General features: G+C 32.7%; 3 protein-coding genes across 3 annotated transcripts; 2 read left to right on the plus strand and 1 right to left on the minus strand.

Annotated features, from left to right (window-relative positions):
* The first annotated feature begins 23 nt into the window (after positions 1-23).
* On the plus strand, positions 24-5,798 carry LOC142555487 (nuclear pore complex protein NUP85). Its single transcript, XM_075666372.1, has 18 exons — positions 24-485; positions 673-775; positions 896-1,006; positions 1,091-1,174; positions 1,769-1,840; positions 1,917-1,973; positions 2,226-2,345; positions 2,425-2,625; positions 2,790-2,900; positions 2,984-3,021; positions 3,278-3,434; positions 3,741-3,842; positions 3,988-4,044; positions 4,166-4,312; positions 4,744-4,814; positions 4,911-4,998; positions 5,180-5,236; positions 5,422-5,798. The coding sequence occupies exons 1-18, from the start codon at positions 127-129 to the stop codon at positions 5,614-5,616; spliced, it is 2,130 nt and encodes a 709-aa protein (XP_075522487.1). The 5' UTR covers positions 24-126; the 3' UTR covers positions 5,617-5,798.
* A 2,065-nt stretch (positions 5,799-7,863) lies between these two features.
* LOC142555488 (EIN3-binding F-box protein 1-like) lies at positions 7,864-9,720 on the plus strand. Its single transcript, XM_075666373.1, has one exon. It carries the CDS (start codon positions 7,892-7,894, stop codon positions 9,002-9,004), a length of 1,113 nt encoding a protein of 370 aa, XP_075522488.1. The 5' UTR covers positions 7,864-7,891; the 3' UTR covers positions 9,005-9,720.
* Positions 9,721-15,231: 5,511 nt separating this feature from the next.
* On the minus strand, positions 15,232-16,258 carry LOC142555489 (ethylene-responsive transcription factor TINY-like). Its single transcript, XM_075666374.1, has one exon. It carries the CDS (start codon positions 16,036-16,038, stop codon positions 15,259-15,261), a length of 780 nt encoding a protein of 259 aa, XP_075522489.1. The 5' UTR covers positions 16,039-16,258; the 3' UTR covers positions 15,232-15,258.
* Between the last annotated feature and the right edge of the window lie 2,997 nt (positions 16,259-19,255).

Genomic DNA, 19,255 nt, shown 5'->3' on the forward strand with positions numbered 1-19,255 from the left:
ACCCCATCACCAATAGGAAAAAACTCGCGAACACACTTTTGCTGGAACAACTCTCCGTGTCGCAGAAACATTAGTCTCAATTGTCTGTAAAAGCTCTTCTAAAACCTAGAACGACACTCCGGCGAAATGCCGGGAATGATGTCGGAGTCAGATAATTCCGACGCTCTCGCCGTTGTTCCACGCTCCCCCGATGCATCAACCCCCCGAGTGTACACTATTCGGAACCATGGCCTTACTGCCCCGGTTGCGCGAGTCTCCATCTCCTGGGCTCGTGGTAACACGCTCCGTGTTTCCCTGTTACAGTCCGACGCAGTTAATGAACAGCGACACGGTGGACAAGTGGTGGAGGTGAAACTAACGAGCTTGGAGGGAGGAGAAATCTCCGGTGCGCATTGGAGGAAAATTGCTTATGGCTCGGTTGCACCATTCTCGCTTCTTCAGTGCAGGAAAAATTCTGTTGACGCATCCCGTTACAAGAAAGATTGGTAATTTATTCGAACTTATCTTTTGTTTACTTAACTGAAGCTATGTTGGATGGGCATTTGAAAATTGTCGGAAGTTGGAGCAAAAATCCTCGCAAATGAGTTGATAGAGCGATTAAAGCTAACAATTTTCAGGTGTTACATTTGTTTGTTTCCTTGGTTTTTTTACTTGTTGTCTTTATTTCAACAGGTGGGAACATGTAATGGAGTACAGCAAGGAAATAAGTTCTCTTCTTGGTAATTCCAATTCATCTCCTACTCCGAAAATTGAAGACCCAAAAGTAATTTTGAAGGTAAATCTTGGTTTTTGGATGGATTTTTCGTTTTGTTGCTGCGCGTATATTGCTTAATTATTGCTTAATATTGTAATATTAATATTGCTTAATCTACTTGTGATCACACAAAAAAATCAGAAAGTTGAGGAACCAATCTCTTTGAGAGCAGCGTGGGAGCTGATGGAGATATTTTACGTAGACAAACAAGCTCAGACTTGGCTCCCTGAACGGCTTCTTGATTGGTTGGCTGTATGAAATTTTCAATTATCTACCTGTGTCCCCAGTGTCGCTGGTTTCTTTTACTCGTACATAATGATTGGTTTTCTTTGACAGGACTATGATTGTCTGTTATCTGGATTACAGCCAACAGTTCATTCGAAACTTGTAGCTTTCCAAAAAGAGCTTGTAACTATACAGGTCTTTATATGGCACTTTCATCTTTTATTTGTAGTTAGAGTCCATAGTTTGTGGCTACAGTTATTATTTGACCTATCTGTGGGATTGCTTCATTGGCTCTCATAGTTTGATTCAGGATATATATAATCATAATCCAATGCTGGAAATGTATATTTTGGCACAACATTTCCGAGTTACTGTTATTGCCCATGAAGCAGTTTATTAACATTAATTTACATAAAATTGCACATCGACTTTAATTTATTTGGCGATGCTTGATATAATCTTTTAAGTTTGTAAAATTTATGTTTAACACCAGATATACATTTTCTTTTTGTTGTATTTTGGACGTGAACATTGTTGTTTTATTTTCTAATGATGTGCCAACTCCTGTTAATTTATTTGGCTATGCTTGATATCATCTTTTAAGTTTGTAAAATTTATGTTTACACCAGATATACATTTTCTTTTAATTGTATTTTGGATGTGAACATTGTTGTTTTATTTTCTAATGATGTGACAGCTCCTGTATTTTAGATGTTTATTAGTCAATAATTTTTATAAATTATATAACAGGTTCTTTTATACGTGTATTTTCTCCTATTTTCTCCCCAGGCTGTTGAGAATGATCCTGAGTATTGGGAAGCTATATCCTCAGCCTTAGCAGTTGGCTGGCTTGATGTTGTTGTATGCTCTTTTCTTTGATTTTATCTGTTTGTATTTATATGTGTATTGCATTCTATATTGAATTCACTGCTTGCAGGTTAAATTATTGCGCATGCATGGATCTTATCTGTTCGATCAGCTAGGTGGCCGTGAGGTCAGTCTAGACGTCAACGAGTTAAATTGATTACCTTATTTCTGTTTCTCCTTTGTTGGTCTGATGTCATATGAGACACTTTGAATGTTTTAAGAAGCATAATTTACCATTTTCATATCGAAATGAAATAATGACGCCTATAATGATTAAGAAAAATCTATTTAATTTTTCTCTTGTTGTTTTTTTGTTATTTACTTGCCTTTAACCATTGATGAAATATTTATCCGAATCTCTTACATCTATCTTGAACAGATAGAAAATGGACTTGTAGAAGCTGTTGCTGTTCTTATATCTCAGATGCCACGCTTGCGGCCTGATGTATCAGCTAAAAAATTGGGCGAGTGCTACAATACCAAATCAGAGTTCATGAAGGTAATATGGAGTCCTATTGACATTTTGCATCTATTGAGGACCATAAACTATGCTGTTCTTGATAAATTTAATCTGTCAGGCATGGGAAAAATGGCGAGCTCAAATTACGAAATTGGATTGCAGTGCATTCTGGCTTCAATGTGATCACGAGCAGACTAGAGATGGGCTTAAAAATATGCTTCAAATCATGTTGGGAAATGCTAGCATTCTCTCCAATGTGACATACCACTGGATAGAACTTTACATATCTCACTTTCTCTACATCAGACCATTTACAATGGTATGACAATTATGATTCTTCCTTAGAAAGTTTATCTTTCTTGATAATCATAACAGCACAGATTTTCATTGCTGGAGAGTGGAAATTGGAGGGTAAGAGGAAGTAGAGAATTCGAGATAGACCTTCGTTTTGTCTGGCGTTCAGAACACTTGCTCTGTTTGCAGGGTTTAGAAAACATGTCTAGCCTTGCTCAGAAATGCATGCAATTGAAACCAATTTCCAATCGTCATAAGTTGATGGGACTCATAATTGGAATTCTAGAAGAAAATACAGAAGTAAGAAATATGAGTTATTGACTGCAGCATCTTTTTATTGCTGGCCTCTCGCCTAGCTGGGAATGACTAGTTTAATGATTCAGGTTATTCTTGCTGAATGCTCAAGATCATTTGGTCCCTGGTAAGAGATGTACCTTTTCTAGTTTCTAATTGTGGTTCAATTGTTTTTTGTTGTGAGAAAATCCTTTTTAGGGTTAACATGTCTTTCTGTATTTGTGACTTGATGGTGGTTGTGATTGTTTTCTTGATGTGTGGGTGGATTTTATTTATATTATGCTATTTGGTGAGTAATTAATATGATCATGGTTACGGTATTGGCATCCAGCATTTTGGAATTTGTTACATATGTAATGCAATCTTGTGTTTTTTACCAATAGGATGATAACCCATGCTATAGAGCTGCTGACAGCTGGAAGTACACAAGCAGAATTACTAATGCGCGAACAACAGCCTAAACTTGGAGGAATTTGTATAGAAGAGCTACATCGACTCACTTATTCCCAAATTCTATCTTCTCATGCCTTGACATGGAATGTAAGTAGTCACTGCCCGATTTTACTTTTGAGATTAACATTTGTGTCTTCTCATCTTATATATTTCATTTAAATATGAAATTCTGTCCTTGTTGGTCAAGCTCACATTTAGTTAATTTATCATTTTTCGCAACATTAAACTAAAATTTTTAATTGAATATCGATGGAAGAAATCTTCTTTAAATATGTTTTCATTTTTTTCCGTTCCACCTTGGTCTATTTTCACAGGTGAATTTTTTCTATTCTGGTCAGTTACATTTAACTGTATCTTTTCCTGCAATATCATGTCATTATCTTGATCCTGCAGATCGCTCCTATATATTTGACATCATGCATGAAGCAAGGACAGGGTTTGTTGGAGAATTTATTATACAAACAGCCTGTGCAACACCATCAAGTGTTGCTAAAGGTGATTGAGCTACCTTTCATTTGATTCATGATTGTCTATGTTTCCTGTCAGTTTTCATCAGTTCACATTGATTGTTTTGAGTTGACAAACTCTAGGCGTACTTGTGTGATTCCTAGTGAACCTATTTTTTTTCTGTTTCATACAGAGTTTAGAAATCTGCCGTCTCAACGGAGTTGATCTTGTTGGTAACAATTTGATGAAGGTATGTCTTGGGGCCAATATCTTATAAAATATTGCTGCAAATTTCCAGTGTTTTCATCAATCTTGTATAGGTAATGAATGCATGAATAGTTACTAGTTTCAATCCACATCTGATTATGCAGATTGCCGGAGTTCATTACTGGAATCATGGCAAGAAAGGTTCTGCCGTGTTCTGGCTTCAGCAAGCTCGAGATGAACTTCGCTTAAACAGAATAGCCAAGCACTTGTTTGATTTTGTTGGAAAATCCATCTCTGATGAAAGTTTCAAGGTAGTTGTCACTTGAAAATGATACTATATTTTAATAATTGATGTATGCAGCATAGGTTCACTAGCTCGTCGGTATGTTGAAAACTGAAAATAATTCATAAACAAAGTGCATACGCTTTCACAGAAACACCTTGTTTGTGTGCTGTATCTGGTTTTCAGTTCCTTGGTACTTTGTAGTAAACAGAATGTTTGACGGTGCATTCTTGTTGGAGCCAAGCTAGTTTTGTTATTGCAAGGATGGTAGCATGTTTAACTGAGTATTATCCATAGTAATTACTGCTGTGCAGCTGTCTTAATTTATGAATTACGAGTTATATTGAAAATGAAATTTCGAAAAGTTGGTGTTAAATTAGCAACTCAAGTAATATTAGGTGATTCAGCATGTAAATACTTACGTGGAGTTATTTGAACACTGCACCTGTCTTGTTGCAGCAATGGGAAGGAATGCTCGAACTGCTGGGCTCTGAATCTAAAACCACCGGAGGTCTCGAGTTTTTGAAAAAGTATGTTCTCATTCTATCATTCTAATAGTAGAAATAAACTTTGTACCATGTCATTATACTATTCCTCTATTTTCGACGTGTCTTAAAATTCTGCAGCTATAGAGACTTCAGGAAATCACTTCAACAAGTTTCGGAGGGAATCACAACTGATGCTGCTTGGAAATCTGCTGAAACGCTTGTTTCAGTATGTATCATGCATTTCTATTGTGGCCTTTATTGCAGGGCTTATCTTACCTTATTCTTGGGATGTTTACGGATGTTTAACTTTCTTTCATTTCTATTCTCTGTTGTGCGTTCCTCTACTAAATGAAGAGTTTGTCGCTTCTAAGATCTATTTGATGATTCCCATCTTACAACTTTTTCAGCTCATGAAGAACCCTTCTACACCTCAGCAATTTTGGCTCTGTCTCTTGTTTGACTCTGTAAGCCAGTAGTTTGTTGAAATCTAGTACTTTTCTTTTCTTTTCCTTTTTTTTTTGTAACATAGTAGTTCTGATCGTCTATACCAGGTAGAATATGGTGTGTTAATTGACTAGGATTTCCTTCTCGTCTAGGAGTTTCTAACATGTTTATACAATTTCTTTAACTTTCGTGGCATCATGTGCAGTTGAAATTACTGAACTGGAAGGATCGACCCTTGCTCAATATATCGCAGACCAATCTTTTATTGAATAAACTTCAAGAGCTGTCATTAGCAAGATTAAGACCAGATTTCGTCGATTCTGGCTTGCCACCGGAGGCCTTGAAATCTGTCAGACTCGCTCTAGCCTCTAATTTAGGGCGTGCCATCCTCCATGAGTAATTTTCCGAGGTTATATTATTTAGTGTGCCTTTATAAATGTTAGTGATATTATCTTTAGACGAGTCTCTTCTAGTTGAATATAATGCTTAGTGTCATGTTGTAGCAGTCCCACCCAATCTGCTATTCTGACGTTACTATCAATATGAATCCTTTTAAGAAATTTTTTATTTTATTTTATTTTTATTTTTAAATTTTGAAATGACTGTGTTTCTAAGTGGAATTGAAAATACTTGTTATATATGTTGAAAAAGGAATTGATAAAGAACAATATTTGTGTTGGGAAATTTGCTTAGTTTCTTAAGTTGAGCGTCTAAACCGTGTAATGTGCTTAGGTTCGTTTGGAGAGATTTATGCCATTTCACGTCTCTGAAATAAACTTATCTAACTCTGCTTGAATAATTTGGTGTAGAGTAGGTCTCTTGTGAGACGGGTCAACTCTACTGATTTTCACAATAAAAAATAATATTCTTAGTATAAAAAGCAATACTTTTCATGGATGATCCAAATAAGAGATCTGTCTCGCAAATACGACCTGTGAGACCGTTTCACGTAAGTTTTTGTCTTTGGTGTATTGGATCACATCATAAGCGTCTAAATCGTCCAATGTGTAAGGTTTGTTGGTTATGTCATTTTAGAAGTCTAAAATAAACTTATCCAATTCTGTTTGAATAATTTGGGGTATCAGATTTATCCCGCACCGTGAATGGATGCAAAAGTAATACAATCTCAAGCATTCTAAGCTTTATCTTGCACCACGCTTCATGTTATTGATCAGAAAAATTTGATCATGCTTTGAAAAACTTAGGGGAAAGTAGAGAGTGTTCGATTCTTTTGCCAATAAGCCAACAAACTAATTTATTTCTCTAATACTAGGAATGTACACGTGCGATGCACGTAGGTGACTAATAATGAAAAATATAATCACGAGAATTAGATAATGTTTAAAGTCGTTTGAATAACATCATGTTTATAAGTATTTATCAATCTAAATATATCAAAACACAATACATAAAAATACATCATGACAATAAATCATATATATTCACTTATTTATACGACATTTTTCAATCCGCGACATAATACTGCTCTCTTAAATGATAAATCAGTAAAAATATTTTTCATTCAAATATTATTCAACATGAAAAAAAATAATAAAAATAAAATTAACAGAATAGTGAATTTTGCCAAAATCAAAACTAAAATTTACTTAAATAATGTACACATAGACAAACGTCAAATAAAATTCTCTTAATTTACTAAATTATCATAATAATGTTAAAATAAAATCATTAAACTTGTTATTAAGATAAATATCACTTTTGCTTTTGCTAACTTTTAACACATTGCAGATTTTATTTAATTTCTATATTTTTTTAGAATACATATTATAGATAATTAATTTTATATCAGAATCAATCATTTATAAATTAATATTGGTGATTAATAATTTAAGAGAAATAACATTTTAATATCATACCACTCAAATAAATATATATAGTAAAAAACATATATAAATAAAATAATATGTAACACTCAGTTAAAAAATTTTATATGTAAAAATGTAATATATAATAAATGATAATAAACTATCAATATAATTCATATTTATTATAAGGATTATATTGATTAATTTTTTTTAAGATTATATCATAAATTTAGTTTAAAATTTAGAAGAAAAAAAACAATGTGTATTAATGTCCAAATATATCTAAAATGGACAATGAATCACAAAAATTGACTAAGAAATGTAAATAAATAAATTTTGTACATAAAATTTAGAAAATAAAGAAGAATGTGAATTAATGTCCAAATCTATCTAAGATGGACAATGAATCACAAAAAAACCCTTAAAAAGACATATTAATTTAATTTGCTAACTTAAATGAACAAGGAAATGTAAAAAAATAAATTTTTTGGCATAAAATTTAAGAAATAAAGAGGAATGTGTATTAATGTCCAAATTTATTTAAGATGGACAATGAATTACAAAAAGAACCCTTAAGATAACCTAATAATTTAATTGGCCAACTTAAATGAACAAGGACATATAAGAAAATTTACAATTGAAGTGGTATATTCACATGTATGTTAGAAAAATCGGATTATTTTTTATATAAAAAATTATTTTTTATGAGTTGGATGAGAGATTTAAAAAAATTAAAGAAAATTAAAATAGTTTATATATAAGTTAAAAAAATAGAAAAAATAAATAAATACGATTCAATTTAACTGATCTTATGACTTATAGCTCAATCCCATTTCCACTGTCAAGAAAATGACGGAAGAAACCGATAGAATAGAGAAGCTTGGCGATGATGTCCTAGCTTTGATTCTCAGTAAGATGAATGACCCAAGTCATAGAAAATCATTCTCTCTAGTTTGCAAACAATGGTTGAGGGTTGAGGGAGTCCAAAGATCAACCATACTAGTTTTTGAGCCCGAACTTCTCCCTAATTTCTTGCCCAGATTTCCAAATTTACTCCAACTCCAAGCATCATCCATAATCACTAATTCCTCGATCCAATTTCTGGGCGCTACATGTCCAAGAATTCGAGTATTGAACCTTAATTTTAAGGAAAAGGGGGATTTGAGCTGCCCAAGTGTCTATTTTCAAGATTTTGGCGATGAGGGCCTTTGTGATTTAGCTAAAGGGTGTTCCGATTTGAGAACTGTTTTATTGAGGAAGAGAAAAGGAGTTGGGGATCTCGGGGTTGCTTCATTAGTCGAGTCTTCTAAAAGCTTGAGGAATCTTGATTTGGGGTGGTGTAAGGAGGTTTCTGATAAGGCACTCGAATCATTTAGGGGTTTGAATTCGTTGGAAAGTCTAAATTTACAGGGCTGTTGGCTTATAACAGATGAGGGTCTGGCTTTCTTGGCAGAAGGGTCTTTGTGTAGAACTTTAAAAATATTGAATCTTGCTGAATGTGATCGAATAACTGATTTCGGCTTGATTCATTTGAAGAAGATGTGTTGTTTGGAGGAGCTGAATTTGGCGGAGTGTGGACCTAAGGTGACAGATAATGGCGGCAAATTCACCGTGGCCACCATTTTTTCTTTGAGGATATTGAATTTGTCTTGGTTGGTGAATGTATCTGATGCTACCTTATTCGCATTGTCCGAAAAATGCAAGAACTTGGAAGTGTTAAATTTGACAGGGTGTGAATTGGTATCCGGGGCTGGAATTCGTGCTTTGTCAGGCCATGGTTCTCTGAACCAGCTTGTTTTGGCTTACTGTGAATATGGTATGAACGGCAATGATCTTGAACAGTTGGTGCTGCGGTGTCCAAACTTAGAACACATAATTCTCGACAAAAGACTCAAAATGTGGATTCCAATGTCTGTGCAAGAAAACATATTGAGAAAGCAATGTGTGCTAGAATGGAAGTGATGAATGATCAGTCACCAGAGTCATTTTCAAATTCTTGGTAACATTTAGTTACAACGATACATTTTTATACTATATCAGCGGACAATCAGCAAAAATTTAGTTCTCGATACAAATCACAGAATTTAACATCAAACGTAGGTGACAGATTTGGAGAAGACAAAACAAGGTACTTCCGTACTTGGATTATCGTGCTGATTGTCGACCATTCGATCATATGAATGGTTGAATTCTAGTTTACATTGTATGCTCGATCCATTCAACTTTATGATACTTTACTTTGCAGCTCATGGAAATGAAATTACCCATTATCTTTTTTTATTGCATGATCATTAGCAACTAGAGCACATGAATATATTAGAGCGAATTTAAAATCTATAATGGTTTCTTGTAAATTACTACAACGTTATTGTCAATGGATCTTTCCAAGAATTTACCTCTCGATCATAGGGGCCTCCGAATCTACTGCAACTCAGGTTCGCACATTTCGTCTATGTCTAGTGGGTATCTAATAATAAGAAATGTGACGGACATTTAGTTGCTGGGATAGATGGTGTAGCACCGAGAGTCGCAGAAGCTTGTGCTGGATCATTGAAGGGCTCTTTCCTCGGTTTGAGATACTCGAATTGAATATCAAGAACACGAGAAAATACTCGTGGATTGAACTGTATTCGATGGTGGAATAGTTGGTATCCAGAAAAATGCATTCTTATGTTTGAATTATATCCAGCGTCTGCATATAATTTCTTGATAATTAGACTTCGACTCAATCACATAAAATGTTACAAGAAAATCAATTCTTGTAGAAATGTGAGTCAAATTTATGTTTTAGAAAAATTTGAGTGAAATCTTCGAACGTGCAGATGAGATTAAAAAATTTTAAACTGGCCAAACAAAAAAGGCCAAGGCCTTTGGTTCTCTAAAATTCTCACTCTATGAAAATTGATCGATTCCCCACACCAAGTCATGGGCTCTGTTTGACAACCGATTTGTTTGACGATAAGATAACCCAAGCCCAATGACATTTGAGTTGGTTAGTTTGCATTCATTTTTCTTATACTACCAATTTAATTTGCATTCATTTTTCTTATACTTTATGTACACGACGCACCTACCACATACGTAGCATGCAGGTCATGCTTTTCTTTCCAAAATCTTGATCTTTGCTCGTTTTCTTCTTTCGTCCATTCTTCCTAAATTCTGGGGGTAATTCCAACGTGGAATTGCAATGTTTTGTCTTTCTTTTCCATAATAAAAAGACAGATAAGCACATATAAGAAAATGTCAAGTCCCTAAAATCTATACAGGATTCGTACTCATAAGGCTAATCCATGTTTTTTTCAAAGATTCAACTGCATTGGTTCCATTCTCGAGTCATTTGGGAAAACCTTCACCAAAAAACTCAACTTGCACCTTAGACTGATGATTGAGTCATTTCGAAGAGTCAAGGTTGTATTCTGGTAATTAGTTCATCAAATCTGCCGACCAACTTGCCATAACGAAGTCGTTATATATCTCCATGTTCATGGAGTGGCAGTCACTTACGATTGCAAACACACAACGACAGAGCCAGGATTTTAAATCTATATCTGCTAAAATTTTCTAAGATTTTTCTTTTTTATGAGTTGAGTTGCCCTATTTTATTTTTAAAAATTGAACCACCGGACATCAGTTGTGTGCATGGTATTGCTCGCCATAGGCGTGCAAGATATCTTTTCTATGTATCCATATATATATATATATATATGCAAATCTATGAATGTCTGTCTCGTATGCCGACAGCCGCCAGCTGTTAGAGTCCAATTGAGATGCGATAGTTTTCCCATTTACTTACACATACTGTTTTTACTTTTGTAAGAATAGGACTCCGGGACCAGCAAGCGACGTCCAAACTTATAGGTCCCTTGTTATCATGCAACACCCTTTTCTCTAATCAATGACTTCCTTGTATTGCATTTTTCAATTTTTTTGGACTTATATTGTCCTCTATTTAAACAATTATTATTATTATTATTATTATTTTTCAGAGGTTGAGCTTATTATTAATTTATAGTACAATAATTTAATTTAATTATTTCGTATGGGGTCCTCCTTTGTTGAAAAAGCAGCACATTTCAAATATGTCAAATTATTATTTCCGCTACTTTTTATTATCATTTCCATTTAGAGCTTCCATATTTTCTTTTCAAAATGAAAATGCAAGTCGTATCAATCAAGACTTGCTCTTAAATTGGTTCGATAAATTATTAATTTAAGCACGAATAATCTTGAAAGAAAAAAACCCTTTTCAGCACGATTTTCCAACAAAAATTAAAATTTTATTCTATGAACAAACCGATTTGATTTACCATTACTTGGATTACTATCACTGGCGAAGCCCACACAACGGACCCATAGTTTCGTCTTATTGTTTGTTCATCTTTATATATATATAATCAAGAATCTGCATTTAAGGATGCTACCCTCCAATTATTGTACTTCACGCACACATACATCTATTTCCGTATATTTTATTCATATTATATATATATATATATATATATATATATATAATATTTAGAATAGTTAAAATTTATTATTTGTATTTTATATGATATATCTGTCGTAGAGCTTATAATGTGCCATCATATCAAGTAATCGGCCAACCACCCTATAAAAGCATGTCTTTAAGTTGTCCCACTTCCAATTTCATTAAATGTATCACTTAACAATAAGGAATTGCACTTTAAAATAAAAAAAAGTAAAAAAAAACAAAAAACAAAAAACAAAAAACAAAAAACAAAAACCCAAATATGTGATGGGAAATTCTCCTCTACCCGTTCCTATAATTCGCTTTGTGAGATGAGATCATTTTTAAAAAAAATTAATGAAAGAAATGCGAAAAAGTATTGTATACTTATTATACTAAATTTGGAAAATTCATATTTATTTATAGAACTATGTAATTTATTTCAAAATATAATATGTTAAGTCATCATGAATCTGAATACATTTAATTTTTTTTACAAGTTGTAAGAATGAAAACTTGTCGTTTTACTAAAAATTATAGTCGGTAGTAATAATATAACTCCGATATTTTAAACTGTAGATAAGATCAAATTTCATATTTTGATTGATCTATTAGTAAAGTAAATTATTGCACACAACTCAAATAGTGAATAATATCGCCATCATACTTTAGTTGAAGTCAATATGACAAGAGGCTGATCTTAATCCAATGATTTAATTACTTTCGGGGAGCAATTAGTCGCTTCATTTGACTGAATCAATGTTCATGTTTTGGATAATATAATGAGGTAAACCATTCACTCATGAGAGTTTAGTGATAAATAACACCTGATTTAAAATCAAAAAGTGATTAAGTACAGCCGTAATCATATTTAACTTTATATATATGCGCGCGCGCACACACACACATACATACATACATACATACATACATATATATATATATACACACACAGTTTTGATATGCTGCACACCTACCGTGCACACCTATGTGAGCACCGATGAGGTGTCACTCACCCATTGGATGTGATGTGTGAGCACCGATGAGGTGTCACTCACCCATTGGATGCACAATTTTTCTATATTTCATCACATTCAATAGGTGATTGACACCTCATCGGTGCTCACATAAGTGTGAGACAAATATCTTATTTGGGTCATCCATGAAAAAATATTACTTTTTATGTTAAGAGTATTACTTTTTATTGTGAATATTGGTAGGGTTGACCCGTCTCACATATAAAAAATCGTGAGACTTTCTCACAAGAGACCTACTCAAAATTGATTGATCATGGTTAAAACTCTCTAGTACACGAGACTCTTGACCTTTTTTTATTGGGAATTTAAATTCGTTGGATAAATATTTATACAAATATATTGGACATGTCTACAAGCTCAATAAAATATAGCACACAAAATTCACTAGATAGGAAACAATACAATTTATACAAAATTTTACTTTGGGTGATGTGATAAATATTATTGTAACTAGCGGATTACCCCGTAAAAAATTAGAGAATAAAGTGTTTTTCTATTAAAAATTAAATGAAAATTGTTAATTTTTTTAATTGAAATAGTAGGAGAAAATATAAAATATAAAAGAAAAATGTGGTATATATAATTGGATGCTTAGAGTATATTTTGAGAATTATAAAAAAGTTTCATCACAATACTAAATTTAGTTAGTAAAAGAGATTTAATTGATTTATAAATAGTATATTATAGATCTTTAAAGTATATGAAATATGAAGTAGAATAATAATGAATAAATAATAATAATTTGGTTTTTTTAATATTAAAGTCATTTGATATTTTTTTAATGAATAAATTTTTTTTAAAAAATATTCAATTATTTAGTTTAAAATTCTTATTCATAAAGATGAGAAAAACAATAAAGCTGATTTGGAAAATGAGCAATAAAGTGAGATAAAACCAAAAAAGGAGGAAAAATACTCACCAAAGGTACAAATATGAAAGAGACCCCTTCTTTTCTTGTCTTAGATGATTACAAATTACTTGCAGTCCTCAACTGACCAAGTGTACAAATCTTAAGTAGGATACGTCATGTTTTAGAAAATGAAGTAATTTTTTGTTTTTGTTTTTTTGTTTTAATGTTTTATATATATGATTATGATAATTTAAGTTATCAAATTTTAGTATTAATCTTTTATTTTTTATTTTTGATAGTTTTAGAGTCACTAATCGAGGTTAATGTACTGCTTACATGTCGTTAACTTGTAAAAATAATAAAATAACAAAAAAAATGATCGAAATTGAAAAAAAAAACATAATACTAAGAGTCAATTTTGACAATATACAAGAAAAAACATAATTTTCCCAACGATTTTATGCTTTATGCGTCCATACTAAGAAATTTGATCGAAGGGACAGAAGTGATAAAAAAAATTATGTTGCTTAGTTAAACAGTGAAATCGAAACATCAGAAAAAAAATATTTATTAATTTTTTCTCAATTAGAAAGAGGAATAATCAAAATCTTCGAGGAAAGCTTGACAAATTAACCGATGAATTAAGATTTTTGAAATGTTGTTAAAATTCATTAAGAAATTAAATTAAAAAGAAGGCATTGTGTGTGCTTATATATATATATATATATAAAGTATTTATAACAAAATTAACATTGCTCAGTGAATTCGTTATTTTATCCGCTGAAATTTAAGCAGCTGCCTAGCTAGTTTTACACAAATTAATGGTCGTACGTTTAATTCCTCATTCATTAATTGTCATGCAATTTATTTATTGGATTCGATTCACTTTAGACATAGAATTTTTCAAGGTAAATTCCATTTATCCGGAAAATCTAACTTCCAGCACAGTCAATATACAAATCTGCCCCGATCGAACCAAACCCTGATTTTTTTATATATATATTTATAATACAATGCTATACATGGAATATTAAAAAGTTATAAATTAATAAATAATGTGATCTTGAGATCTGGCACGAAATGAAATATATGGAGTGCCATATTAATATTATGGCTTTTGTTTTTTTGGGGGTGGTTTTCGGCATTTATTTCTGCCCATTGATTGCAAGTAGTTCTCCCAGCATTTATTTCATCATAAACTAAACACTTTATAATTCCACCAATATTTGCTTCTTTCTTTTTTCTAAAAAAATTCCAATTTTATTTTTAAAATAGACTGAATTAAAGTATCTCCGAACATTTTTATTTTTTCTAAAATAGAGGTCGATCGGCTGAATTATACAAACTTTTCTATAAAATTATTTATATTTCAAAACATGTCAAAGTTACAAATCTAATTCTTGAATCCACTTTCTTTTGTGTGTACATACATACATACATACATACATACATACATATATATATTTATGACTAAAGATCAGTAAATATTGACTGTGAAAAATATTTAAGGCACATACTTATTTAGTTTTGTGTTTTAAACCAACTTTCTCGTTCATGTACCGTCGTTTTTCCTGTTTTCAATAAAAAGTACGTAAATAAATTCCATACTGTAAAAACAATTTTTGGGTTAAAACATATTATAGCTGCTGTAAATTACTTTCGGAAAAACAACAAAAAAAGGTTTTTTTTTCATGAAATTTCTTCCAAAACAATAATGAAGGAAAAATAAAAAAATGTCGACTTTAGCCCTTCAAATTAAAATCATAGCATTATTATTTCGCGGATACGATACAATATTTGTAACTCGAATTAAGGCAATAATGGTCACACTGGGTTAAAAAATAAGACTCAAAATTTAAGATTAATAATTCCAAATTAATGTCTCGAAATAGCAGGAAATATCAACATCACGATCGACCCCGACACAACCACCGCCTCCGCCCCCGGTCCACGGGGGTGGAGAGCCCAACCCATCATCCACCACCGTGTTGTCAAGGTATACGAAGTCATTCCGCAGATCTACGGCGTCGGAACATGGCCCCAAATTCGGAAGCTCGATGATCTCACTCAGTTCATCTGTCTCTGTGGACATGTCCACTGCAGAAACTAGAGATGACAATGAAGAAGAAGAAGATAAAGTTCTGAACGAAGATGATGAAGTACAAGTGCTGGTGGGAGATGACAAGACGTCGAATTTGTCCATTGCGGCGGCTTTTAAGGCCGCGGCCTGGACGTCGCGTGGGGTACGAGAGACAGGCCGTGGCAGCGTGGCCGCAAGTTCAGGGAAATTCAGCACCGCAGAGGTTCCTTTAATGCTCAACGCGGCCACGTCGTGCGCACGCGCAGCCATTTCCGCTGTGGAGAAAGTACCTAGCCATATCCGTGATTTCTTGCGTGGCTCCCTGATTTCTGACACCCATTTTCCCCAGCTCCGCATTCGGACCCCGCGGTAGACCGTCCGGTGCTTGCTGGTATCGGAACTGTCGGATTTTCGGATTCTCTTGTTCCTCTTGGCCGTTCCCGGGGACTCCTCCGCCTTGAAAGCAGCTTCATCCAGTGGCGAGAACTCCGAGTTATAAGAGGACGATGACGGTGAAATACAGTTTCTATCAGCACTCAACATTCTTGAAAATGAATCCATGACAAATCAAACTCTCAGCAATGTACTAACAGTTAGTATCTTCCATTATGCTTCTATATTTAGTAATTTCCAACTAAATCAACGCACAAGTAGGATATTCACTTTTCTATACTGGGAAATGCAGATACAAAAATTCATGAATCTGTTTAACTCGAAGAGATAGGCAAGTTTTGGAGATGGTGAAAACTTGAGCAGAGAAATGGAAAGAATATATACTGTACTTAAATAGCCACAGGGTTACCATTAAATATAAATAAAAATAACAATATATAAGAATTTTATTTGTTTTTGGGTTTTCTTTCTTTAATTTTTTTCTTTTATCATGACTGTCAGGTACATCACTTCAATCAAGAGAGTGCCCAATCTATATATTATATATGAACAGTATATCGATCGGGTAAGACTAAATTTAAGATTTTCGAACACCTTAATATAAAAGGCGTAAATGTTTTTCTTGCATGATTTAATATTTTTCTCAATCAAGGGACATGTCAAGCTGATGATAGGCTTGGTAATCAATCGCCATAGACTCGTCGTATGCATCGACTTAATTGGGTATCGGCTTGGGCTTTGAGCAGATTGATCAGGTAGTTCGGTCTGAGTTCGACTTTTGCGAGAACTCGAACTTTCAGCGTAACTAACAATTTTAACTACTAGTAAATTTAATAGTCGATCAAATTCAACAGCAACAAGCATTGTACAGCAGCTTATATTTCCAGCAGCTGAAAATTCAGTAGTCAAAATCTAGCATATCATGTCAGCATTAAGCTGTTTATTCTGATACAAACCCATAATTGAATAGTTAAACTCGAAATCATGTCAGTTAATGACAGATAACGATCATTAATTGAGAGGTTAACAGTCATATTTTTCTTATTAATAACACATGATTTTTCTGAGTTTATGTTACACAAATTCTAAGCAAATCACTCAAAACTTAGAGGCAATATTTTGAGCTAAGAGTGGTCATTTTCGAGCAGCAGTACAATAACAAGAAAATAGATCATGTCCAAGTATCAACCAAAATTATTTTAGCAAATTATAGTAAGTGTGCTTTTTATTTTAATTCTTGATAATCGTTTTAAAACCAACCAACATATATGTATGCATGAATTTTGAAATCTATATTTATGAAACAATGAAAATTGTGAACTAATGGTAGGATGAACATGCCCGATTCTTGTTATTCCTGATTTCTACAGCACCCTTAAGAAGATTAATATAAGGGACTGATATCAGTTAGCCGTGAAATTTATAATATGTCTGTGCATAAAATGATATTTGTTATTCCGAATATATGTTGTTTATGTTTTGAATATATGTATACAAGATTTCTATTGAAAATGAGCCAAAGGCCAGAAGGATTTCCTCAACAATGTTTGGCGTGACGTTAATAATTTCAATTACAAATGACTACTACACACATCAGCACTTTCAATAATAATTTTTTGGCACAATAATTTAAGAATTTAAATGCATGTCATTTCTTTTGTTTGTTTGTGTAGGCTTTGAGAAATATGTTGTCCTCTAGAGATTACTTCGTATCTTTACTAGAACATTTGGAGATTTCATATGGTTTTTGTTGGTGGAGTACGATTAAATGGGGTATAATTTATGCCATGATGTAGTAATTAATTATATGTTCGAATAATTTATGATGTGAAATGATTGATTTATAATTTGTGGATTACCTTTGAGCTGGCCCCAAGAAGCTGCAAACCGGACAACCTCGAGATTTCAGCAAAGGGTCCAATTTTTTTTACAGAAAAAGTCATATAAAACAGTAATTTTTTGCATCAACTTTATTATTTATTATATAACTTGAATATTTCTGTGCTAAGATGTTATATATGCCTTGTTGACAGAAATGGAAATTATTGGTTGATTAAAGAACTGAATATTTTATTTTGCTCGATTTTGACATCTTCCAGATAGAGCCCGCAAATCTCATTCTCACACTCAAATCATCTTGATTATTATTAAAATACAACAACCGGTATTTTGCATTTTTGTTGAAGGAACATTTTTTTTTTCATCCGAGTATTGACTTGATATCTGATATATCAGCAATATTAACGCGACGTTAATAATTTCAGGTGTCACGTCATCATTGATCGGGGTTATTTCAACACTGCGATAAAAAAAACTAAATTTGAAAAAAAATATAAATTAGTGGATTAAAAATGTAAATCAGCATACAATTTGAAAAACTTATTTTGATATACTCATGTATTGGCATTTGAAAATTTTGATGCACAAATTCCTTCACCCACGATAAATAAATACAAGGCTTTGAAATTAATAATGACATATATATTTATTCAAAAATAAATAAAATAACGAGACATATAGCAAATTAGTCAGCATATATAATTCATTAGCAACTTTCACTTAATATTAAACTCAATTGGAATTAATAAATTAAATTTTATGATCTGGATTATTTAAGAAAAAATATATATTTAAATCAAGGATTCAAGATCGTCAATTTAATCGGATTTAGAAGATCCAATGAATTGTTAAATAAGGCCGACACCAGAATATATATTCCCATTTACTCTATTTTAATAAGGAGTAATTCTCTTGTGAGACGGTCCCACGAATATTTATCTGTGAGACGGGTCAATCTTACCGATATTCACAATAAAAAATAATACTCTTAGCATAAAAAGTAATATTTTTTCATGAATGATCCAAATAAGATATCCGTCTCACAAAATACGACCCGTGAAACGTGAGATCGTCTCAGACAAATTTTTGCATAAGTGTTGTAAGACCTACTAGGGTTATTTCCTGTGGGGCAAATCCTTTTTTGTTGTTTCTTGGTTTAGTCAATTACACTTACACATACCTCATGTTATATCTACTATTATGAATTGTCTTTAAGTTTAAAACTTTGAAGAATCTGTTACACTAATAGATTTTGCTACTTAGAAGTCAGACCGAATTAAGTTCGACTTATTAGATCACGAAAACCAGACTAAATTATACAATCCGTTTCGCTATTTTCCCGAAAGTCTAAATTATATGAAACAAAAAAAAATTCCTAAAAAAAAATTTATGAGACCGAGTTACACTTGGTGTGGGAGGGGTTCACATGCTCCTGCTTCAAGAAATTTATTTGCGACACATACAATAATTAAGATTTGTACCCATTAATTAATTTGGACCCGTTAGGTATATACAAGTCCCATTAATATCTAACATTTCACACACC

Source organism: Primulina tabacum, chromosome 9 (genome assembly GCF_025594145.1).
Source record: "Primulina tabacum isolate GXHZ01 chromosome 9, ASM2559414v2, whole genome shotgun sequence".
In the NCBI taxonomy this organism is placed as follows: Eukaryota; Viridiplantae; Streptophyta; class Magnoliopsida; order Lamiales; family Gesneriaceae; genus Primulina; species Primulina tabacum.